This window comes from Drosophila montana, unplaced genomic scaffold, assembly GCF_035044405.1.
Source record: "Drosophila montana isolate Dmon_TW-CO22-7 unplaced genomic scaffold, ASM3504440v1 contig_3833_1, whole genome shotgun sequence".
Lineage (NCBI taxonomy): Eukaryota > Metazoa > Arthropoda > Insecta > Diptera > Drosophilidae > Drosophila > Drosophila montana.
The window spans coordinates 1257723-1281911 of record NW_026998704.1 but is presented as its reverse complement, the minus strand read 5'-3'; the positions used below and the strand labels follow the sequence as shown (position 1 = coordinate 1281911).

Below are 24189 nucleotides of genomic sequence, written 5' to 3'. Positions count from 1 at the left end.
TCAGAAACAAAACATTGTGGAGGTTAGGAATAGTTAGGAAATGAGCGCTACTTCCGGTTTGCAAATAATATAATGATTGCCAAGGCATCAAATCAGATATGTGATTAGCTTATACTACAAGTATCTTTTCTGAGTCAAGAGCAGTTAAGGAAGAGGTACGTATTTTAATTAACACCGTCTAGAACATGTAACTATCGATTTTAACCCCACAAGGCCCGCGCAGCAACAACAACAACAACAACAATGACCACGTTACCCAGTGTTAATGAAATGCAAGTAATTTGATTAGGCATGCAACAACCCCAGAGGCAACCCTTCAAGCAGGGCGACCAACAGGCAATAAATAAACCACCCGCACAAACTGCTGGACGTGCGGAATTGCTTTGCAAATTTGAGTGCAAAACGTTAGCTGGATGTGGGCAAATGGGCGTGGCAGGCTCTCAAAGTGTGTGGCCCTTAAGCACAGTCAACAGAATTTGCAGCTGAAAAAGTCTGGTGAAAGAATCTGTTAGCTAAGAGAATACATTGACCATAGTATAAAGAAACTCTATATTACTTATGAATCTGTTAACATTCGATGGGTTGCGCCCTGTCATCGTTTAGCTCTAAGAGACTTTCCACAACACCCTCCCCAGGCACTTTTATGTAAATCCATGAAAGTAAATGCACCAACAATTTGTCCGCAGATGCCACATATGGTGGTCGCATTAGACCCGCAGACTTGCGACGTCGAACTTGCGACAACGCCAACCATTTATAAAGCAATATAAACTATCAGCGAAAAATAGGAAGCAAATGCAGCAGAGAAAAGATATCTTCGGGTTGCCGAAAACTTAATACTCTTGCAGACATCAACTTAATTCATTTATTTAATAATAGAATATAATTAAGCGTATCGGCAAGCAATCAAATTCACAAGGCAAACAATGTTACTCAATTTATATTGACATGATAATAATTTTGTATAAATGTAAGATAGACTTAGATTTCCATGATACTAGAAGATATTGCCCGGTTTTCAACTTTTCCTCTATATCTCGTCCGTAGGAGAATTGAATCTTATATTTACTATATTTTCCACAATCGCTGAGCCAGGGTTCAAAATTTCATTTTATAAACAATTGAAACAACGTCCATAAAACCTTTGTACCCCTACCCTCCTCACCCTGGAGGGATGCATTTTGGGAAAAGTGAAACACGTTTCAGACGAAAGATCTTTGAAAATGAAACCGTTTTTCGCAAATTTTCCGCAGCTGGAATATCCCAAAAAATATCAGCTTATGTTAGTACTTAATTTACCAACTTGGGCGTTGCAATTAGTCTGTCTGTCAGTCAGAACACTCAATTTTATATAGATACTTTATTGAATTGAAAATATATTATGAAATGCGTGACAAACTTGGTGTAAAAGCTATAATATCCAATGTAAGAGCGTAAAAAGCAGGGAAAAAATCAACTACTGACGATGTGGATGTCATTAATTAAACCTCAAATGGGCAAATGGGCGGCAATGGGGCAATAGAGAATCCACTTCGATGTCGTCTTGTGCCTTTTGTCATCCATAAAGTATCAAACGTCATCTGTCCCCCCAAACATTAGCGTGCTTTGAAAACTCTGCCTGGCAGGAAGTCACGATTCCACACACACACGCACACGCACACACACATACACACACACAGAAGTGTTTTTTATATATATTTAGTTCTATGGACTGTCTGTGCTTCAGTTTGACATATGCCTCTTGCCATGTTATGAACTTGCCATACACGCGGACACGGATGTCATCATGGAACGGGACAGCTCGGCACTGTCTGGCTGTCTGCCTGTCTGTCTGTCTGTCTGTCTTGGCATGTGTCTGCAGCTTATCCAGCGGATAGCTGAAGATTATGTTTGAAATTTAGAGGCAATTTGTGCGCTTTTTAACGCTTAATTAAAACTTGAGTGCATTCCTCCATGGCAACAAATGCCTAAAGCTCTTTATTGTTTTATTTTTGTGTTTTTTAGATGCTCAGCTTTTTTTTTTTATGGATATCTAATGAATTGTATTTAACACGCCAAAGCTCGCCGCCCGACTATTTCCCGCTGTATCTGCGATTTTAAATTTATGGACTATTTTGATGGAGGGTTGCGCGGCGCAGGCGCAGCCGGCACGTGGCCAGCCATAAAGGGAGGATCAGACCGGCTGACGGTTGCCTTAACAAATGTTAGCCTACGAATTGGTTTAATGAACTCTGCCAGAGGGTGAACAACGCAATTGACAAGCTTGTTGGCTTACGGCGCAGTTGCCCAGCTGCGCAGTAGACTTTAGGGTGGAATAGCAAAAGTTAATTTAAATTATAGAGCAGCCAAGCCCAAGTTCACCAGATTATTTGCGACAGTTTCTAAATACGGAAAGCTTACTTATTTAAATAACTAGCAAAATATAATCATAATTTCATTTTAGATAAATTGAAGATGTATAGAAAATTGAGTGAAATTTGTTTGAACTTTTAGGAATTTTGCTTTAAGCCGAATCAACAAAATGTTTCTGCGTATTACAGCCATAATTTAGTTGCTATAGTTTCAGAGTATTACCCATCTGCGAATATTGCCGGGTAATGAACTTCTTGAGTACAATTTTTTGGGCCAATGTGCCCGATATTTTTGAATATTTAATGGCATAAGCATATAGAGAAAACAAAAGCAATTGCTCATCCTGTGCGTCTCACATTTGCTTGCTGCCTTGGGGCATGATTCAGCAACGTTTTTTGAGACGCGCCCATTTAAGCGATACAATAATTAAACATATGCCGAAAAGTGCGCGCCTTAATTAAGAAAACATCTGGTAATCGTTCAACATCGAGGCATATCCACGCGCGTCTCTGTATACAGCACAAAAAGCATCTAAATATCAAAATTTTTAATTTTTCAAGCAAATAATATCCAAAGTTTATTGGTTATCCACAAATATTTGCTTAACATTAAATAATACATACAATTTATACTAACACCTGAAATTTAAAAATAGTTGAGGGATTAATGGATCATCGATATTAAAAAAATAGATCCTACACAGAAAAGTTGGACGTGCTTGCATTATTTAATTAGTTTTACCTTATACGAGAATGTTTATTGTACAAGAATGTTTCATTTCTTAATCCGATCGAGCATTGCTGGCATATGTTATATTTGTAAGAAACATCATTCACAGAACAGATAAGAGTGCTCCAATCATATGTGACCGACTAAGAGATACCCCGCACCCAGTGACAAGCTATCTTTACAAACATTTAATCCTTCGTTTGTCAAAAGTATGAATACTCTCATCTGGATAATACACATAATCGAATGCGCTTCTTAACTTTGCTCTTTACTATGGAAAGCGTATTCTAGAACAGCTTCGATTGTTAGTTTTTATAGTACCAAAAGGTAATAGTCTAGCTTAAGGCAGTGGAACGAGTCATCGAAGAAGTAAAATACTTATAATCTGTGTAATGTCTGAAAATTCACTTCTATGGATATTATTGAAATAAGACAAGATTTCGATTAATGAACTATTGGATAACTCGTTCGTTACAGGAAATAGGATAACATATATTTCTCTAACTCTTGAAGTTTCCGAGATCGACGCGAGACACAGATAGACAGAGTTAGATGGATTCAAATTTCCGATCGTGAATATATACACTTTAGCGTCGATGATGCTTCCTTCTTCCCGTTACATACAATTGCACAAAATATTTATAGCATTATACGCTTATTCATAGGTTCTAGTTGAAGAAAAAAGTATAACAAATAGACTTCCCCGAATTTTGAGATAAATACGGCATTAAGAATTTGAGTCATTTTCCAAATAATAAATTCTGTTGTCAATTTAACGGAGCGGGTATTCAGGGCCACAATTAAATCTGGACAGATCCGGCGGTGCCGGTGCCCCAATCGCGTGGTAACATCAACGAATTACGAATTTTATTACTCATTCTTGTTTTTTTTTTTTGCTTTTCCGTCGGAAGGCAACTAAAATGTCTGTGCATTAGGGTGCTGGGCCAATAAATTTTTTGCAATTGCTGCAAAATGTGTTTTTTTCGAAAAGTATAAAATAAAATAAAAAAGAGGGGGAAACGGCTGTTGTCTGCTCCACAAAGTGCACTGGCCCATTGCAGGGTCAATCCGCATTCGGATCCAGCATTCGTCATTGGCAGTCGAAACCGGAAAGGAACGAGTGTCCATTGTCCAGTTTGGCGCAGTCGCTGGTTTCATGTCTCATGTTCAGTGACCCATTGGACGCTGCAAGCGGCGCCTAATTGACATTCGAGTCCACTTTGTGGCTGCTGCAGCAGCAACAACAACAACAACAACAATAAGCATCCGCAGCATCAACAAAAAGAATAACTTTTGTTTGCTTGGTTCTCATTATTTGGTTAGCCTGTTTGTGTCCGTTGTTCACTTTACCCTTTGGCCATGTCCATTGACATTTTGTGCGACAGCCAAAATCAATATTTGCCAGATACTCAACATATAAGTATCTTCAACTAAAAACACATGGGTTTCCCAAGAGTACTTAAATGACATTGTGTTAAAGGCCAAGACAAGTATGTATCTGGTTCACCCTAATGGACAATGAACACCTTTTGCCAACCAGTTTTCAGATAGTCACGAATCAGTTCCTTACTTTTATTAAAATTCAGTAAATAGACTAGCAACAGGACGAATGCAAAGCATGCTGACCTCGAGGAGAAGGTCGAGAAAAGCATTTGGTTCACCCTAATATGCAGTGGATATTATTTTCCTCACATTCTTCAGATACTTAAAAATCGCTCTCTTACACATCTTTAAATCAAATCAATAGGCGCGGACGAATGACAAAAACAAATTCGAGAAGTTGCCTGAAATGTTGGCAGTCGAAAAACTCCGCCTAGCAACAGGACGAGTGCAAAGGATGCCAAGAGATGAAAGACCTGCAGACAGTCGAGGCAGGGGGTCAAAGCAAAGCGCAACACTTGCAAAATCAAATAAAGGAAACTACAAAGTAAAAAAAAAAAAAACGTTCAGCGACAGCTGCACGGGATTTTGTTGAAGAGCTGACGGTCCCGGGATGAGTTCCTTATTTAACAGGGGTTGCTCTCACACAGATACACACACACTCAGCTCACAATTATATGAGTACAATGAGGGCTGCGTATGTGTGCCACATGGAAACTGCAAAGGATTTTAAAAGATTCTTAAAAGTAAAGTGGCCCGAGCCTGAGCCTGAGCCTCCTGCCTGCCCGCCTGCCTGGGAAGGGAAAAACTACCTGACAGAGACAAAGGCAGCTCAGGCAGGTTGCATACATACACACACCTACACACACACACACACACATCAGGCGCAACCCAGAGTTGCTTTCATTGCTGTGTAAATTGCAAAGCGCATGCGCAAAAAATTTTACATGGCAAATGCATACACTGCGTCTTAGGAAAATGCCAAATTCTGAATGAAAATGTTATAAACAAATGCAGTAAATGCTCTAGAATATCTCAGAATATATTTGGTTTTATAATTTTTATAAATTTTGATTATTTGCTGCAGTTGAATGCGTTTGCCAGGACCTCAAACATTCGAATTGCAATCACGTCCAATTTTTGAGGCTCTATGCAGCACACACCCTTTTGCATGCTGGTGTGTGTGTGTATGTGTGTATGGGGAAAGTAACAAAGTTGCTTCGCTAAAGGGAAAACTTTAGTTTTTGGCGAAAAATCAATAGGAAGCTGTGCGAAATTCAACAATTTCGCATTGCAAAAAAAAAATACAAAGGATTAATTTATTGCACAAATCAAACTATAGCCATGGGCAGTTAGTCTGAGAAGGGGAGCTTGGGTGTGGGCGTGTGTGTACATGTGGGCGTGGAAAACAGTTAATCCTACAACAACAGCAACCCGACGGAGACAAACACGCACAAAGAAGTTGCCAGACAGTTACAAAAACACGATAAATTGTTGTTGTTACCTACCACTTCGATAGTGTATTGACTATGGCTAGATTGATCAATTGATTTAGATTTAGTTAATGTTTATGCACAATACACAAACACTCACTAGCACTTGGAGTGTGAGCAAATTGTAACAGGGTGCCACTAATCCACTGGGGTGGCGACTCTGCACAACGACTGCTACACTATACGCACACACACACTTTGCCTTTTTGGCGCTGTGCTCTGCTTTTTACAATCTGGTTGTATTATTTATTGCTTTTGCATTTTATTTAACTTTATTTAGCGTACACAACTCACGCACGCACACACACAAAGCGCGCTTACGATAGAACCACCACCAGCGAACCGGTTTGCGGGGGTGTGAGTACCGTACCGTAACCGTAGCCCAAACAACTCACACACTCAGTCACACTCTACAAACAGACAGACGTAATCTCCGACTACAATACGTTCGACGGTTATCGCTCGACGGTCCAAACCAGACTGAATTGCCTCTCTGCCAGACAGTTGCTCTGGAGCGGCCGGCCATTTTGCTTAATATTCTCTTGCTGCACGCTGTCAGTGTGTGTGTGAAGGGGCATTTGTTTGGGAAATTTTCTGGGACATTTTCAGGGGACACCTGTTGATATCATGTTGTGAACGAGGCAGCTCGGCAAAGCGGTCTAATTATTGCCAGGTTTTTATACGTGTAGGTACATATTATGAACCCACAATTCAATTATTGATCAGGACGAAAAGCGGTTTTAAAACTGGAAGTATGTTTTGTTGCAAAATAGTCTGACCGATTTCTAGATATCTATTTTTATACCTTGTACCCTTTGCGAAAGGTTTATTTTTTCAAACAAGATTTTTTTGTTAAAATATTTTTATTCGGAATATATGAATTTGATAAAAAGCATATGCAATATTTTTATGATTCTCGCTCTGTAAATTCAAACAAAATCGAACACAACCTAAAAGTTTTTAACATAGTCTTAAATTATATACATACATGAATGTTTATACTTAATTATATGGTATGAGTAATTGATAGAAACACGAATTTAAATATATATAACATAAAGATAACTGCTTAAATATACACTGAGAATAAATGCATCGGGTAGGAAGTCGATTAGTTTGACATATCTAAGGATATTTGAGCTCGAGTCAGGTTGGGGGAAGACACAATTATAGTAAAACTAAAAAATCAATTGTTGGGACAGAGGCTTAGAAAGAAACCTAAATTTAGAACCTATAACTAAAAGTGATACATATTGTATATATGTACATAAAACAAGAGATTCGAAATATTACTTAAGGTAACAATTTGAGCGAGATAATTGCGATTTCCTCATTGGGAATTCGGAGTTGTGAGTATTTTAAGTAACAATTGTCAAGTCTTTACATTTGCCAGTCGCGGGACCTATGTGGACATTTAAATGCGCCAGGAGTCAGAAGAAAACCATGGTTAAGTCTATTGATACATGTCTCTGTGTACGATTTGTTCAATACATCTTTCATTCTGAGAGGTGTTTTTGGGCGGCTCTAACATTGAAACAGTTTTAAAAAACGAGTATTTGAGTAAATCGGGTCTAAAATGGAAACGGAGATAGACGGAAGGAGGCATGTCACATTTAAAAGAGAACCATTCCTTCTTCAACTTTTTTGATCGGCACCCAATCCCAGGTGAGCACAGTAGCCGCTCTCTCAGCAATTTTTACTGCATTGTATAAATAGAGACTCTTGCGCTAAATTCGTAGGATTTTTAGTTCTTGCGCGTAGCGTCTTGTATGATGATCTTATTCTTTTGTCGCGTCACCTTTGTGGACGTCGGTGCGGGCATTAGACGTTTCAGCTGATCCTGGTTGATGTTGGCCAGCGCCTTCTCTTTGCCTTTAGCCGATGTGCTTGTGGTTGCCGTTGTGGTTGTGGTGGTCGTAGTTGTTGCCGCCGTGGTTGTTGTCTCAATCAGTGCTGTGGATTCGTCTGCGGTCGAGGATGAACCTGCCGCGGCAGCGGCTGCGGAAGCATAGCGTGTAAGCACCTGGAACTTGGCAAAGATGTTGCGCCCGCTGCTGCGCTCCTTATCCTTGTACTTATCCAAGACGGCGGGCGAGGGTTTAGGTTGTTGGGCCTTGAGCAGTGTCTTGTTACTGGCCGCCTTGTAAAAGTCCAGGTCATAGTCAAACTCGCTGCTGGTGGCCTGGCCACTAGCAGGTGCCAGTGCGCGCTCTCCATAGCTGGCTGAGCTGGTCGAGGTCTCTGCAGCCAAATGACGAAGCATAAGTGTGAGCTTTGTCTCGTGCTGGCGCTGGAGCAGCACCGCATTTCGTTCGCCCTCAAGTCTAGCCTGCCGCACTGCGTTCGACAGTACACGTTCCTTCCACTCCCAGGCATCACGCTCGCGCTCCAACTGCACCAGCTGCTGCTCGAGTTTGCGGGACGAGTCCCTCAAGTCGATGACTTTCACAAAGTACTTGTAGAGCAACGTGCGCATCTCTTCCGATGAGAGCTTGTTAAGTCGTGCCATCAGCATTTGTTCGCCCTTTTCCCGCTGCTGTCGCTCGGTGGACAGGTCGATAGACTTGTGGCCGCATATTAGCTCGTTTTTGAACTCAATAGCCTCGTCAATAGCCATGATGGCCTCATCGCACTCAAGTAGCTTCCGCTCCTCGCGCTGAGTCAGCATTTTGTCACGCTTGAGCTTGCGATCCAGCGTACAGCGCTGTTCCAGCAAATGGTCGCGCGTGCGACGCAAGTTTCGAATCTCGTGGCGCAGACCTTCCTGTTGGGCCGGCGACTTTTCACCGCCGTCCCATTGCTCAAGATTTTCGGACTTTTCGCGCAGTATGTGATCCAAGTGGGTAATGCGAGCCTGCACTGCCTTGAGCTGGTCTGGATTCGGCTCCAGTTTGACTAGTGATGCCTCCTTTAAGCTCTTGAGTTCGGCTTCCAGCTGATCACGCAGTTTGCATTCCTTCTTAAGCTTTTTCTGCACCTCCTCGATTTGTTTGCGCGACTCCGCAACAGATTGCTGCAGTTTCTTGAGCTTTTGTCCACTCTCGCCGGCAATGTGCTTCATGGAGCTGAGATCCTGCAGGCGCTGCTCAATGTGCGCTACAATAGCGCCCCACCGTTCAATCTCCGACTTATCCTTGCCCTGCACCAGCGCCTTGGCAAGATGCTTTTTGGCCTTGTCGCACTCAGCATCCAATTTGGCCTTCTTCTTATGAAAACGCTGCTTGGCATGGCTGCGCGTCTCCCGGTTCTTTACCAGCTCACTGATAATGTTCTGCTTAAGCTGCATAGTCTGCTCGATTTCATTCAGCTGTCGCTGTCGCGCCTCGATTTCGGCGTGCAACTTTCGCATCTTTTTCTGCACTTGCTCAATGGGCGCATTTACGCCAGCGGCGCCGGTCGCGCCCGATGAGCTGTTCAATGGATCGAGCTCCGGTGACAGTTCAGTTCCCGTCGCCTGCTGTGAAGCAACGCGATTGAGCATTGCCAATTCTGCGCTGCTTAAGCTGGCGCCCGGCTGTATGCTGCGACGTCGACCTAGGAAGTATTAAATAGCAAAGATTATAAAGATGTGCATCTGCACCTGTACTCAATATACTTACCACCAACGCTAACCTTGCGCTCGTCGCACTTTTCAAGCTGTGCGGGTGTCTCTTGAACGGCCAGTTCCCGATCTTTGTCCTGGCTCTGCATGACCGCTTTGGGCTGCTTGAGCATAAACTCTTCATGCTTGGCTTGGATAAGTGCATCCGTTTTGGAGCGAAACTCGTCCATGAGGCTGTTAAGCTTCTCGGCCAGGTCGGGACGCTGTGACTCATTGTCGGTTTCATTGTCCGAGTTTTGCTGACAGGAGGTTTCCGGCTCACTGATGGACTCCTCGGGCTCCTCCGCCTCCTGAATGGGCACAAGCGGCTTCTGGGTGCGCAGCACTTCACTGGAACTGAGGCATTCTTCACACTCTTGCTTTAAAAAGAGCCACTCCTCGATTTGTTCCTTTTCCAGCTCCGTAATTGCATTCGAGCCCATTAATCTGAGAGTGATAATATGGAAAAAAAATTAAAACTGGCGAGCAAATTTCTATCGGCATACTCACTTGGCAAAGAGGCCCTCTGCATTGGACACCAGCTTGAACCACTGACTAGCCGCGAACTGCAGTCCAAAGTTGTCCCCGTTGGGCAAAGCCACGGCCGCCATAAGTGCCTCACTGCCAGCCGCTCCAGGATCGTTCGGAAATGCCTCCGGCGATATCGGAGTATTGTCATCGGAAAAAGTATTCATGATGACATAATTGCGAACGCACTGCACCTTGAATCCGAATTGAAGATTACCTAGCGTCTCGGCAAGATGCTGTTCCAGCGGCGACACACACAGAATGACTAACGTCTGAGCACGACCACCAAAAGAGTCCTTAAGCAGGGTGGTCAGTGTAGTCTGACCGTAGGGAATATTGCCATTGACGCCGTACATTATGCTGGGATCAGTCAGTGTGTTTACCACCTGCTCCAGCATCTGCAGTCCGGCGTCGCGTGGATGTCCCGGAGGCGGCTCACCCCAGCGTTCGCTAGCGCACAGATCCGAGAAACTGGCCGTGGACAGACGATGCTGAATCAGACCTTCCTTCGAAACCCACTGCTGCTCCAGGGTCAATGTAAAGAGCGTGTGAGCGGGTGACTGCTGTTTAGTGCTCAAAGCCAACTGCAGCCAGTGGAAAACTTCTTCCACGGTAGTACAGTGCACATTGCCCATGCCCAACAGATCGCGAATTTCGCCATTGCAAATCTCCACAAACCCCACGTTTACAGCATATGTGCGATCTAAAAAAACAAAAATAAAATGTTCGTAAATGTAAATGTTTAATATCCCATATGGAATGAAAAGCTTAATGGAATCATATAAGCACTCACCTGTGTGCGCCGCAATGTGTGTAAAAATCTCGCGCACACAGCGCTGCACCACGCCCTGGTCCGCCTCTCCATAGACGCACTCGAAACCATGTCCATAGAGCGTGAAAGTTTTACCAGTAGAGCGTTGTCCATACGTAACCACCGACGCATCGAAACCCTCCAAGAATAGGCTGATCAATGGGAACACAGTCTGATGATAAACCTGGCTCTGCGTAGTGCTGCTGGGCAGCGCATGTGTCACGGGAACGGTGTGTGCGCCCACCTGTATAAGACCCGCTGCAATGCTGTCCAGAGCCGCGCCGCCGGGCAATGCGCTCGGTAAGCCTAGAGCCGATACAGCGATTGGTATGGCCTGCACGCAGCAGCCACTAGCACTGTCAAAATCTGGCGTTTCATTTGTATTCAATTGAGTGGCGTCTATCTCGTTATTGCCATTGGCATCTATTTCCGTGGTTTGAACAGGCCTAGACGGGGGAGGGGATGACGGCTCCGATTGCGGCTTGCCTGCTTCTGCGTCGCCATCCTCGGGCGCTTTATGTTCCGCCTTCTTTTGGAGCTCTTCGTGGGGATAAATGCGAACAGCCACTTGTATCGGTATTTCCATGTTTTGTTGTCGCTTTGGCAACAGTTTTTCACTTTGATTTCTGCATTTTTATATATATTTCACTCATCTCAAAAAATATTGCAAATAGTGCTGAATCGATATTGCTGCGCACTGACAACAACTATCGACATGCGACAATGTCCAAAACATCGATAACATTGAAAGTATAAAGTTGGTATTTTATAACATTTAAAAATGCAGCTATAATATGTTAGATGAGTTTATTTTTTGTTATAAGACGTTTTATTTTAGTAATGAATGACTTCCCCCACCTTTCCAAGTTCTACTTTTTTTACTACATTCTGCAAAGTGAAGACCTTGCTCATTAAGTTTGAGGACGGTAACAGAAAAGTGTCATGTACGAATTTTCCTCATTTTTACTACACTTGCGTTGAAAATTATATATAAAGGAGTTTATATATAGATTAGGTAAATGTAATTACTACCAAAAGAACATATATTAAATTAATTATTTAATAAAACCAACTGATTTCGAACTGCCTGGCGGAATCGGAACCACAATTAGCTGCAACCAAGAGAGTTTAATTTAATCCTCTCTTAACATTTTGGCAGCTTTAGATCCCTGCCTTAAAACGCATAGTAAACATGGATAGCGTCTCTTTACGTTCAGTTGCGGAATGGATTTAATTCTTATTAATTGAACTATTCAATGAACAGTCATCACAATCATTATTTTGCAAGAGGGAAACTACCTACTATTTGAAAAATCGAGAAATATCGATATATCGATTAGTAGTGTTAAGGGACTTCTTTGTATATTGGTCGACTTACGATACTTTTTGTCAGCCCTCGTTTTATTTATCGCTTTTCACGTTGCTTTTCAGCGCGTGTTTTTTTGTGCAGAAGATTTTCGCTAAATATAGTGAATTTAACAAAACGGAAAGATGTCGAAACGACGTATTGAAGTGGGTGAAACGTACACCAGCAAGGCAAAGAAGTAAGTTTAAGTCTAAAGACCAATTTTATCTATCGCACATGTTTTAGTTCAACGCCGTGTGTCATTCGCAGAGAATTAGAGGCTTCTACATCGGCATCAGCAGCGGCGGCTTCTACGGCCGGCACGGTCGCCCAAATTTTGGGTGGCTTTGTGCCCAGCAAGCAGGTAAATACATCTGAAGCCACATTACATGTGTAAGCGCTCTTAACACCGCCTCTTATGTTGCATATATCCTTTTGGTAGCCGCCAACCATCAATCCCTTCACAAGAAAGCCTTACTCAGCGCGCTATCAAAACTTGTACAAAAAGCGCATCACATTGCCGGTATTTGAGTATCAGGCGGACTTTATGCGTCTGCTCAGTCAGCATCAGTGTATTGTCCTGGTGGGCGAGACGGGCTCTGGCAAAACGACACAGATACCGCAATGGTGCGTGGATTTTGCGGTCTCCAAAGGACGCAAGGGCGTCTCCTGCACACAGCCGCGTCGTGTGGCTGCCATGTCTGTGGCTCAGCGCGTTTCCGAAGAAATGGACGTTAATCTAGGCGAGGAAGTCGGCTACTCCATCCGTTTTGAGGATTGCTCTTCGCCCCAAACGCTGCTTAAGTATATGACAGATGGTATGCTGTTGCGTGAAGCTATGTCAGATCCCATGCTGGATCAATATCAGGTTATATTGCTTGATGAGGCGCACGAACGCACGCTGGCTACCGATATACTGATGGGCGTACTAAAAGAGGTTATTCGCCAGCGTAATGATCTCAAATTAGTGGTCATGTCAGCCACTCTTGATGCAGGCAAATTCCAGCAGTACTTTGACAATGCGCCGCTAATGAACGTGCCCGGTCGCACACATCCCGTAGAGATTTTCTATACCCCTGAGCCCGAGAGAGACTATTTGGAAGCAGCAATACGCACAGTCATTCAGATTCATATGTGCGAGGAAATTGAAGGTACGTACCCAATAATACCCTATCCTTTGCTTGACACTAATCTATTTTGGTTGCGTGAACAGGCGACATCCTTATGTTCCTCACAGGCCAGGAAGAAATCGAGGAGGCATGCAAGCGCATAAAGCGCGAGATTGACAATCTGGGCTCCGAAATTGGCGAGCTCAAGTGCATACCTTTGTACTCGACGCTGCCACCGAATCTGCAGCAGCGCATTTTTGAGGCGGCACCGCCACCAAATGCGAACGGTGCCATTGGTCGCAAGGTTGTGGTGTCTACAAACATTGCCGAAACTTCTCTTACTATTGATGGTGTTGTATTTGTCATTGATCCTGGCTTCGCAAAGCAAAAGGTCTATAACCCACGCATACGTGTCGAGAGTTTGCTCGTCTCGCCGATATCAAAGGCTTCGGCACAACAGCGTGCGGGTCGTGCCGGCCGCACACGTCCAGGCAAATGTTTCCGCCTCTACACGGAAAAGGCGTTTAAAAACGAAATGCAGGACAACACATACCCCGAGATTTTGCGGTCTAATTTGGGTAAGTTATATTTAGCGTATATATTATTTACATGAATCAATTATATTTGAACTTTCCAATAGGTACTGTGGTGCTGCAGCTCAAGAAACTTGGCATTGATGACCTGGTGCACTTTGACTTTATGGACCCGCCAGCTCCCGAGACGCTCATGCGTGCCTTAGAGCTGCTTAACTACTTAGCCGCCCTCGACGATGATGGCAATTTGACAGACTTGGGTGCTGTCATGTCCGAGTTTCCACTGGACCCACAATTGGCAAAGATGCTGATAGCCAGTTGCCAACACAATTGTTCCAATGAGATACTTTCAATTACGGCTATGCTGTCGGGTGAGGCACAAACTACACAAAAACTCCATGCGTGATTCAGTTGAATATAAATAGGTGTAGAAATGAGCGAATGTTAATCTATTCCAAATTCTGAGCCACGAGCCGATCCTATTGGACTTTGCTTACCTTAATTCAAAACACGAAGTGGAATTTAATAACTTTGTGCTCTATACTGTTTAGCGCAGGCTTCAGTTTCGAGTGGGTCGTTCCTTAAATTGAAAAGTAGATAGCGCTAGTTTAGTGTGGGTCTCTCTCTCTCATGTCACAAGAACATTATCTTAAACTGGCATTTTGACATAAGTTGAATCTTATTCATATATGAATGTGCCACTTGAAGCTAATGTAATTGTGCATTTAGCACTTAAGCCCCATCCGACGACAACTTAGACGCACATTGACTACACTCTTATGTATAATTCTATGTGCAAAGAAAAAAGTTTATCAATTTATTTGTTCTTTGCATTCAACACTGAAGCAAAGTTGCACGTGCGTTGCGCCCGATGCACACATTCGCTTTAAATGTGTGACGCGGCACTCGTTCTAATAATTTAACTTGCTGTAACTGCCGCTGGCTTTGAACGCACATGCAACTCACAAATGCAATCAATCTTTGAATCAAACCTCTAGATTGCCTAGCTGACAAAAATGTAAGCACAATCTATTTGTTTATATAAAAAAAAAACAATGTTTTGAATTTGTGCTTAATCGAAAAAAAACCAATTCAAACATCAAACATCAACCAAAGTGCCACAATGTTTCGTGCGACCCAATGAGGCAAAGAAGGTGGCTGACGAGGCCAAGATGCGCTTCGCTCATATCGACGGGGATCATCTAACGTTGCTGAATGTCTACCACGCCTTCAAGCAGAGTAAGTAAGCCCTCGGTCTTTGTTGATTATCGTTTGATATATATTGGCCTTATCTTCTGTTTTGCAATAGGCAGCGAAGATCCGAACTGGTGCTACGAGAATTTCATCAACTTCCGCTCTCTGAAGAGCGCCGACAATGTGCGACAGCAGCTGGCGCGTATTATGGACCGCTTTAGCCTGAAGCGCACCAGTACAGAGTTCACCTCTAAGGACTACTATGTCAACATACGCAAGGCCCTCGTACAGGGCTTCTTTATGCAGGTAGCGCATCTGGAGCGGATTGGACACTATCTGACCATCAAGGATAACCAGAACGTGCAGCTTCATCCTTCAACATGTCTGGACCACAAGCCCGACTGGGTCATCTACAATGAGTTTGTGTTGACCACTAAGAACTACATACGCACTGTGACAGATGTTAAGCGTGAGTGACACTAGTAATGCCCCGAGTTTTTATAACCTATTAACACACCTTTGCATTCCAGCTGAATGGTTGCTCAGTCTGGCGCCCCAGTACTATGATCTGAACAATTTTCCACAGTGCGAGGCCAAGCGTCAGCTGGAGCTGCTTCAGCAGCGCATGGAAACCAAGCAGTATCAGAAGGGTTTCTGAGCAGAATATCGACTTTTTAATAAACTAGTTTAAACAATATGATGAAATCTAATTATAATGTGCGTTTAAGTAGGCATGAAGATTAATTTGCTTAATTGTTCAATTCAATTGGGTTTGGAATAATCACAAAAATCATGTTTTCTTTTATTGTTTGCTAACGTAATTACAAACTTAAACACAGCTAAGAATTCCGTTTAGTGTTAATAAAAGCAACCTTTTGTATACCTAATAATACACGCTCAATCGAATAATCTCGGCAAGCTTCAACCGTTCGTCTTTTGAAATTGAAATAGTATGACCAAATAAGTAGCTATAGCTGAGGCAAACTGCAATGGAGAATTTATATTGTAAAATTAATATTTTATATCATCATTTGAACATTTAATGTGTAATAATTTGTATGCCTAATTTAACTGCTTTAGAAATCCAATTGCTAAATTTATTTAAAATAAGACAAATATTTTTAAACAAGCGTCTTGGAGGAACTCACCGATGTCAGGATGGTGCGATTTACCCGGCACAGTCCGCTGGCAGAGAATTCGGCATCGACGACGAGCAACTGCTGCCAAAACTTTTTTGTCTCTGCGGCCAAAATGGGCTCATAGACTTTGCGCTCAATTTCGCAGACAATTTGAATGGTTTTGCGTGACTCGCGGGCTGCTAGGTGACAAGGCTCCACGACCATTAGCAGGCGCAAAAAGTGAAAGATGATCCATAGCATTTGCACCCAAACATAGGCGTTATCCTGTTTATTGAACATTTCCAAGAAAAGAAAATACGCAGTTGCAACCAAGTGAAGCAAACAGGAGACAAGTATGAAAAGCACGGCCATTCCATAGGAGCTGCAATGCATATACGATTATAATAATAGCCACATTTCGATATGGGGAATGGTCACCTGGAGAGCAAACGTACGCATTTGCCTAACGACTCGTGATTATCGGCCATGGATGTGATAAGTTGACTCTTGCTTTTAGCTAGATAAAGAGTACAATGACTTTTAGGCTATATAATTGTTAGTCAGTTGTTAGTGATTCCATACCCATAGATTCATTAGGTAACGACTCGGGATTCAACTTGGTTAAGCTGGCGTGCAAGGCCATGGGCATCATCGGCTTGAAGCTAATCGACTTAACAGCACTCACCTTTACCAGATTGGTTGTATTGGGATAGTTGTTTTCTGAAAATATGCCGGTTAACGTGGATGTTTTATTAGTGTCATATCTATTTAGAGTGGGAATATCACGGCTATGCGCCAATAAGGTATATATATATTCTTGATCAGTATTAACAGGCGAGTCGAAACGGGTATTTCTGTTGCCATATAGTCGCTATTGAAAACTTTGTTGTTTATAATGATATCTTGACAAAACTGGGCAATTATCAGTTTTACAAAGCTCCCTACGTATAAGCAAAATCTCATCAATATCGATAGGTCGGATATAAGGTTCTGGTAAGAAACACTTACTTGCTTTTAAAGATATCTTGACGAGTCTCTCGGCATTATTAGTTCCACTCTGCTCTTTCCATATGAACTCATAAAATCTACAAAAGTATTGGATGAATCGTTAGAGATTTCCCTCAGCAGGCATAGCCGTAGAATCGTAGCACTTTTTATCGAGGAGTATACATCCGGCTATTTATCTCTATATCTAATATATATATACATAGATTTAAGGGTCTTACTTCAATAGAGCCGAAAACAATTGAGTTAATACTGTAGAAAACCCATTTTCAGAGTAGAGCCGGATAATGAATTTTCACAAAGATCTTTTTTAAAAGAGTTTGAAACTTTTCAAATGGAACCATTTTCCGCCTATTTCTCACATTTGCAAGTGGAATTTGTAGAAAACTTCGTCACATCACAGAATGCAATCGACTAGGTTGATCTGATCCTATCTTTCTTTTTCCCTCTCTTTCTCTCCCTATTTCGCTCTCTTTCTCCCCCTCTCTCTGTCTTTTTCTCGCTCTCTCTCAATTAATCATTTACTCAGTCAGTTAATCCGTCAATTAGTTAAAACTCTTTTATGTAGATACAGATAAGCTTACCACCCAGATAACTTGTTCTCAGCATCAGATTGAGACGTCCATAGCGTCTGCCCAGCCCGTAAGCTGTGTTCGCGAAATTGATGTGCAGTCCGGTCAATATGAAATAGAGGCTGTAGAAGGGTATGTACCACTGTATGTTGAGCTCTGGCAAATGGAAATTGTATAGCTTGGGGATCAGAGAATCAGTTTCAATTGCATTACCCACCAGTATCAGATTTGTTGATGTTCATCTTCTGCGCCATGCGCACCCACGTCTGCACATCGAGGCCGAGGAGTATGCCAATGACCACAAGCGAAATGCTGGCCATTCCGTAGGCACGCCAGCGATCCCTCTTGAAATTGTTGTATGGACTGAGCGTGCTGTCGATCTGCAAGTGAATTGGAAAGAGTTCTGGACACTTCTTTGGCCATTCTGCGGTTGGCTTTACCCTTTCTAGTCGTGTGTTCAGCTCCTGTGTGGCACGCAAGCCAAAGACGCCACAGTAAACGCCCGCTACGATGGCCATCACGACAACCGACACATCCGAGGCGGTTACCACTTTCGAAGTCGCCGATTTCATTCTGAAAGATGCGCTTTCGATTTGTTGGATTTTATTCAAATTTAGATTCATTCATGTGGTTGAATTAAGCAACATTTTTGTTCAAACATTCAACGTTAAATGCAATTGACATATAAACATATATAACAGGGCGACTTCACTTGGCATTAAGATGATTATATCGAAACATTTATAACATTTTTATTTTGAACAAATAAACAAGAACAAGTGCTCTACACGACTAAAGATACCCTTCAAAGCATTCCTAAAAAGAAACTCCAATGTACGCCGCAAGCTTCACATTTTACTGGAAATACATTCTTGTATAACTCCGGTCTTTTCGGCCGGATCTTAATAAAAATTTCAACGCTTACGTTTGACATATAAAAGTGTGTAGATACCAAAGCCTAAAGTTTCAGACATAAATATAAGTTCTGTTTTAAAGAATCAACATACCAGGCTGTCTCCAGCTCTTATAATCTCCGAGTTAAGCTTGAAAACATTGTTTCTCGATATTATGGATAGGGGGGAATATCAAATCACCTTTAAGTCTTAAAACCCGACAGAAATCCGTTAAATTTAGGAGGTTGGAGTGAAGTAGAAAGTTATTAGATATTGAGTTGGAAAAATATGATGCATTAAAGTCAGATCCCGACATTACTATTCCTAAATTTTGGAATAAAGCGAATAACTTAAAATTTGTTTATTTCCAAACGTGTTGGGCTGGGCTGGACCTGGAAAGGTTCAAATCGTGTTCGTGTTAAGCGTACTTCATAAAGTCCGCCCGATAAAGCTAGATTGTTTGCAAAAGTAGCCCGGCTACTCCCGACTAGAACACTTTAAATTGCTTAGTTAATTACAATCCGAAAAAAAATTTATTTATTATTTGAATTTGAAAACGTTTTAACAATATAAATATGTCTTGAGATTGATCAGCTGGACCTTAACAGGTTTCTTTGGCTTCTCGATGTTGTGTCCTCGTCTAGAGCTGTTGGGCATCCGCATGGGGTAGATCAGCTGCTGGCGCCTCTCGTACAACTCGGCCAATAGGCCTGAAGGTGGGGCGTGGCAAATATGGGGGCCTCTCGTGCCCGGCCAGAGCCATTGCGCAGATTGAGAGCAGGAGCAAAATAATTGTGAACTTCATGTTGCTTTGATTGACAATGCTTGATTGATGCTGTTCGATTTGATTGCAGCGCTTTTTATAGCCAACCATTGCCGCTTGCCATGAGTTGGGGATTTACTTAGGCGGTGATTTTTCGTAAGAGCTCAATACGAGCCTCGCATAATCTATACTTATTAATGAACTGCGAGGTCTATCGACAATTCTGATCGGAGTGACGACTGCAGGAATTGCGAATTTTATTCCAGATCATTAACTCTACTATAAACCCAAATGTGACACAAGTCCTGCTGCCATTTATTGAATATATTTTTAAGCAAAAATCATTAGCAAGAAACTTTCCTTGGGAACGCATTAGCAAAAATATTACAAAACATTTTATTTATTCGTTACGTAGCCTGTCTTCCCTGAAATCTAAAAAGGACACTAAAAATCCTAAATTATACTAACTTGTTTTGAACGCTATAAAAACCATTTTGATTAAATTTGGCAATCTACATAAAAAGTTTTTATAAGATCCTCATCTGAACTCTATCTTAATATCATATTTGATAACAGAACCAAGCTTAATCAAACACGTAAAAGTGCTCTAGTCGGGAGTACATGACTAGGAGATACCCTGTAACCACCGCTGAGCTGCCGATATATTCATTCGAACTTTCTTCTATGCAATTGTTGATACTGATCAAGAATATTTTATAATATATATAATATTATATTATATTTATATTTGCATAAAAGCAAGTTCACTATTTTATGCAAATTTTCGAATTACTTTTCTTTGAAATATGGTCATCAATCACCGTGGTGATACTTTAGGTCGAAATATATGTCAATTGTTTAATCGAAAAGAGTTCCCCTATATTTCAGTGAACACAGCTTTATACTGATAAGACCCCGACTTATCATACCAAGCAAACGAAATAAGTCAATTAGTTAGCCAGGTCACATATTTCCTTGTCTCAAAACGTCGCCCGATATGTAAAGCCCCCAACGCACCGCAAAAAGTACCAGCATAACGCGTAGCTGAAGCGGATCGAAGCGTCGCTATAAAAGCCGCCTTCAGTCAATCGAACAGCATCAATCAAGCATTGTCAATCAAAGCAACATGAAGTTCACAATTATTTTGCTCCTGCTCTCGATCGTTGCAATGGCAATGGCCGGACACGAGAGGCCCCCATATCTGCCACGCCCCACCTTCAGGCCTATTGGCCGAGTTGTACGAGAGGCGCCAGCAGCTGATCTACCCCATGCGGATGCCCAACAGCTGTAGACGTGGACTCAGGATGCTCTAAGAACAGAGGACGAATCCAAATATACGAGAACAGGACAATTACAAAGAATATTATGTAAAGCTTGCAAACTTTGATGCTTAACTACAAAAATAAAATAACAATTTATAGCTAAAAAGATGACTCGTTATTTACTGTGCCTACAACATCAATTTTTATGGGCAAATTTAACTTACCGAACTGGTATTTTAGAGTTTGCATCAAACAAAAGTCCGCGATAGGTCAAGAAAACTAACTCAAGGAAATTATTTCAGATCTAGAGCATCTCTGTGCTATATTTTGTTAACTTACCCATGATCACACACAAGCAAACCGAGTAAATGGAAAATATCCAACTACGACGGATCTCTACCTGTCCTTTGGAATTCCTTTTGGCTGAATATGGCGCAAGGGCCAAAATCCGACTAACATAGAATATGCCAACGCTGGGCTCAGAAATTTCCATGGTTTCGCAAACGGTTCCTTCAAGCTCTCGACAAGTACTGAGTTCCTGGCCCCCGAAACAGGAAATAACCAAACTGCAGACTGTGTGTTTTCTTTCCTTTTTTTAATGCGCATTTGACACTGAACAAATAATGCGCTCCCGTGTTTGACTATTATTAGTTCAGACAGCCTAAGTGAAAACTATAAGGCCACCCTGCACCGGCACATGGCACATATGAAGAAATTGTTTACTATAGTTCTGTCTGTCCGTACGAACCGTATAGCTGCTGTAAATAATAATTAGAGTCCGCGATGTCAATCAATTAAGGACATAGGAGCCAATTATTCGCTGACAGCTGGCCCGAGGCCGCGGCATCGAGTTTATGAATGAAAAGTTCGGTCCGTAGATAGTGTGGGATGCTATCGACAATTGTCACGCCATTTGCAAATACGAATAAATACGGCTTGTGATTTTAATACAAACATTTACGGCGAAATTCAACTTCAATGCCTTTAAAAAAAAGTGTAATAGTTGGGTTAAAAAACAAATGTGCAATAGAAATTAAAACTGAATATGGCTCTGTCTGCTGTTTCTAGTTCGGAACGGTGTTGGCATTGAAAATCTCAATCCAGTAGCCATCCGGGTCTTTGATGAAAGCCAGGCCCTTCATGCGGCCATCGTCGGGCTTCTTGACGAACTCCACGCCCTGCTCCTGGAACCTACATAGAAGAGATGAAGATCTTTATATATACACGTGAGAATGGCGAGATTTGGACCAACCGTTTGCAGGCAGCATAGACATCTGGTACCAACAGTCCGATGTGGCCATAGCCGCGAGGTTCGCTATTGCCCGTGTGATAGCTTTGATCTGGATCGTATTCAGTGCCCCAGTTGCTGCAATTAAACTCAATGAATCAATCAAATCAATCAAGAGACTTAAAAGCACTTACTGCGTCAATTCAATGGTGGCCTTGCGACTCATTGCCCAGCTTCGTCGCTCTTTGGGATCTTTGGGTATATCGGCAGGGTTTTCATAGCTGTCAGAGAGTTTCAACAAATCCGTGTTAATTATAATTGCCATATGTTGGTCACTGCCACTTGAACTTACCCCATGAAGTATAGGGAAAACTTTGCCTCTGGAAAGTCCAATTTCACCAGCAGGGTCATGCCCAAAACACCCGTATAGAAAGGCAGCGATTTGCGAGGATCCTTGATGCGGTACATGGTTTGTTGGAACAGAAAGTCCTGTCGAAAAGATTTGCAAATTTTTTTTGTTTGTTCTCATTGCGAATTCTCTTACGATTATTACCATGAACTCACCTTGGTTTCAGCATCCGGTTTTTTGCATAGCTCGTCGGCTTCTGCATTGCTCAGACCTGTAACATCACCCATTTCTTTCTAGACCTACTAGTATCTGATATCTGTCGGATTGCCAAAATTTCAATTTTTAATTTTTTGCAAAAAACACACGTTGCTTGGCAAAGTTGCGCTCAGCTGTTTTCCATTGAACAGCTGCTCGCTCAGCTGGGCGCAGCGTATATTTCTAGAATATTTATGGTCTTGCACATTTTTTAAGTCTAAAGATCTGGATAAAAAATTCTTTTTTCAATTTGATCAAATATCTGTTCCTAAATTGGAATTTATCGCGTATAAGAGCGGATAAATTTAAATTCAACGATACCCAAGTTATTTTATTTTGATTTTAAATTTAAATTTAAGGAATGGCGTCTAGCCTAGTTTTCACAATTCACCTGTTTTGCAGCTGGAAGTAATATGCAAGATTTTAAAAATACAAACATCAACAATATTCTGCCACACGAAGCAAGCGGCGAGCTTTTTTATTTCATCGATAACACATTATATACATCGATAGGCAGTGTTTGCTCGGCTGCCGTTTTGATTAAATGCACCACAACTAGTGTTGAGTAACGTTTTTAGACAAGCTTAAACAACAAAACCGTTTCAAAATCAAATTTAAATAGTAAATAAAAATTATGTCCTATACTAATACGAGCTGGCCAAAGAGCACCAAATTAAGTTCGTTCGATTTAAGGGATATCATACAGAAGCTGTCGACCAACAAATCACCCATGTCCGGCGTTACGATTTCCGAGAGCACCCTAACAAGCTTGTGTATGGCAGCTCAAGGCCTATTTCTGAATCAACCTATGCTGCTGGAGCTGAATGCGCCCATAAATATTTGCGGCGACATACATGGACAGTATGAAGATTTATTACGCATATTCAAAAACTGCGGCTTTCCACCCCTTGCTAATTATCTCTTCCTTGGCGACTATGTAGATCGCGGACCTCAGTCAATAGAGACTCTGACATTGCTGCTCGCTTACAAGCTGCAATACCCATATACATTTTTCCTGCTGCGCGGCAATCACGAATCCTCGGACATAAATCGTATGTACGGCTTCTTTGACGAGTGCAAGCGACGCTACAGCATCAAGCTATGGCGCACCTTTGTCGACTGTTACAACTGCATGCCAGTGGCGGCCATTGTGGAGAACAAGCTGTTTTGCTGCCACGGCGGACTCAGTCCGGAACTCAAGGATCTGGAGGCCATACGCGAGCTACCTCGACCAACTGAAGTACCGGTGTCTGGCTTGATGTGCGACCTTCTCTGGTCGGATCCCGATAAAAACACCACCAGCTGGGGAGCAAACGATCGCGGAGTTAGCGTCACCTTTGGCTCCAGCATCGTCGAATCATTTCTCACATCGCACGGCTTCAACTTGATAGTGCGAGCCCATCAGGTGGTCGAGGATGGTTACGAGTTCTTTGCAGGACGAAAACTGGTTACGGTCTTCTCGGCGCCCAATTATTGCAATACCTTTGACAACGCTGGCGCGATTTTGATAGTAGACAGATCGTTAGTTTGTCGATTTGTAATATTAAAGCCGCAAACACGGGCCTCAGCTGGCGTCCTGAGGTTCTCAGATGCGAATGCTTTTGAGAAGCGTCCCAACAAAACAATCTAACATATCAATATAAGTATAAGTTAACCTGAGTCAATTGTATAATATAATTCGTTCACTTTA

At 42.2% G+C, this 24189-nt stretch overlaps 5 protein-coding genes across 6 annotated transcripts in view; 2 read left to right on the top strand and 3 right to left on the bottom strand.

The window, feature by feature from the left end:
• The window catches only part of Dscam1 (Down syndrome cell adhesion molecule 1), a 73978-nt gene extending 67558 nt beyond the window's left edge, over positions 1-6420 (bottom strand). Inside the window, exon 1 of the mRNA XM_064696078.1 lies at positions 5970-6420. The gene's annotated coding sequence lies outside the window, so the exon portion shown is untranslated. The remainder of the gene's footprint in view (positions 1-5969) is intronic.
• Positions 6421-7391: 971 nt separating this feature from the next.
• On the bottom strand, positions 7392-11569 carry cos (costa). Its single transcript, XM_064695791.1, has 4 exons — positions 10856-11569; positions 10045-10765; positions 9554-9981; positions 7392-9488 (listed from the first exon to the last, which is right to left on the bottom strand). Exons 1-4 carry the CDS (start codon positions 11457-11459, stop codon positions 7699-7701), a joined length of 3543 nt encoding a protein of 1180 aa, XP_064551861.1. The 5' UTR covers positions 11460-11569; the 3' UTR covers positions 7392-7698.
• Positions 11570-12260: 691 nt separating this feature from the next.
• Positions 12261-15764, top strand: Dhx15 (DEAH-box helicase 15). Of its 2 annotated transcripts, none has more exons than XM_064695995.1 (8): positions 12261-12417; positions 12489-12582; positions 12661-13369; positions 13432-13905; positions 13968-14231; positions 14977-15099; positions 15170-15523; positions 15585-15764. In XM_064695995.1, the coding sequence occupies exons 1-8, from the start codon at positions 12365-12367 to the stop codon at positions 15710-15712; spliced, it is 2199 nt and encodes a 732-aa protein (XP_064552065.1). In that variant the 5' UTR covers positions 12261-12364; the 3' UTR covers positions 15713-15764. The 2 variants fall into 2 exon arrangements, with proteins under 2 accessions (XP_064552065.1, XP_064552064.1); XM_064695994.1 differs by having other exon boundaries at positions 12282-12417; positions 12465-12582.
• Positions 15765-15892: 128 nt separating this feature from the next.
• On the bottom strand, positions 15893-22669 carry LOC135437844 (gustatory receptor for sugar taste 43a-like). Its single transcript, XM_064695920.1, has 12 exons — positions 22460-22669; positions 22248-22384; positions 22090-22176; positions 21920-22033; positions 21734-21858; positions 19209-19352; positions 17967-18371; positions 17762-17905; positions 16755-16892; positions 16611-16689; positions 16203-16554; positions 15893-16038 (listed from the first exon to the last, which is right to left on the bottom strand). Exons 1-12 carry the CDS (start codon positions 22529-22531, stop codon positions 15976-15978), a joined length of 1860 nt encoding a protein of 619 aa, XP_064551990.1. The 5' UTR covers positions 22532-22669; the 3' UTR covers positions 15893-15975.
• Positions 22670-23217: 548 nt separating this feature from the next.
• LOC135437905 (serine/threonine-protein phosphatase PP1-alpha catalytic subunit-like) lies at positions 23218-24189 on the top strand. The gene is made up of 2 exons (XM_064695998.1): positions 23218-23360; positions 23441-24189. Exons 1-2 carry the CDS (start codon positions 23354-23356, stop codon positions 24127-24129), a joined length of 696 nt encoding a protein of 231 aa, XP_064552068.1. The 5' UTR covers positions 23218-23353; the 3' UTR covers positions 24130-24189.

What these genes read in the sequence shown, in the direction of transcription:
- cos (XM_064695791.1), bottom strand. Translation starts at nt 11,459, where the DNA reads ATGGAAATACCGATACAAGTGGCTGTTCGCATTTATCCCCACGAAGAG. An exon ending in ACACATTGCGGCGCACACAG is followed by an intron (nt 10,766 to 10,855) that starts GTGAGTGCTTAT and finishes TTGTTTTTTTAG; the next exon opens with ATCGCACATATGCTGTAAAC. An exon ending in GCAGAGGGCCTCTTTGCCAA is followed by an intron (nt 9,982 to 10,044) that starts GTGAGTATGCCG and finishes TATCACTCTCAG; the next exon opens with ATTAATGGGCTCGAATGCAA.
- Dhx15 (XM_064695994.1), top strand. Translation starts at nt 12,365, where the DNA reads ATGTCGAAACGACGTATTGAAGTGGGTGAAACGTACACCAGCAAGGCA. An exon ending in TATGTGCGAGGAAATTGAAG is followed by an intron (nt 13,370 to 13,431) that starts GTACGTACCCAA and finishes TTGCGTGAACAG; the next exon opens with GCGACATCCTTATGTTCCTC. An exon ending in CACTGTGACAGATGTTAAGC is followed by an intron (nt 15,524 to 15,584) that starts GTGAGTGACACT and finishes TTTGCATTCCAG; the next exon opens with CTGAATGGTTGCTCAGTCTG.
- LOC135437844 (XM_064695920.1), bottom strand. Translation starts at nt 22,531, where the DNA reads ATGGGTGATGTTACAGGTCTGAGCAATGCAGAAGCCGACGAGCTATGC. An exon ending in GAGAACAAGTTATCTGGGTG is followed by an intron (nt 16,893 to 17,761) that starts GTAAGCTTATCT and finishes GCATATTTTCAG; the next exon opens with AAAACAACTATCCCAATACA. An exon ending in TGCGTACGTTTGCTCTCCAG is followed by an intron (nt 16,555 to 16,610) that starts GTGACCATTCCC and finishes TATGCATTGCAG; the next exon opens with CTCCTATGGAATGGCCGTGC.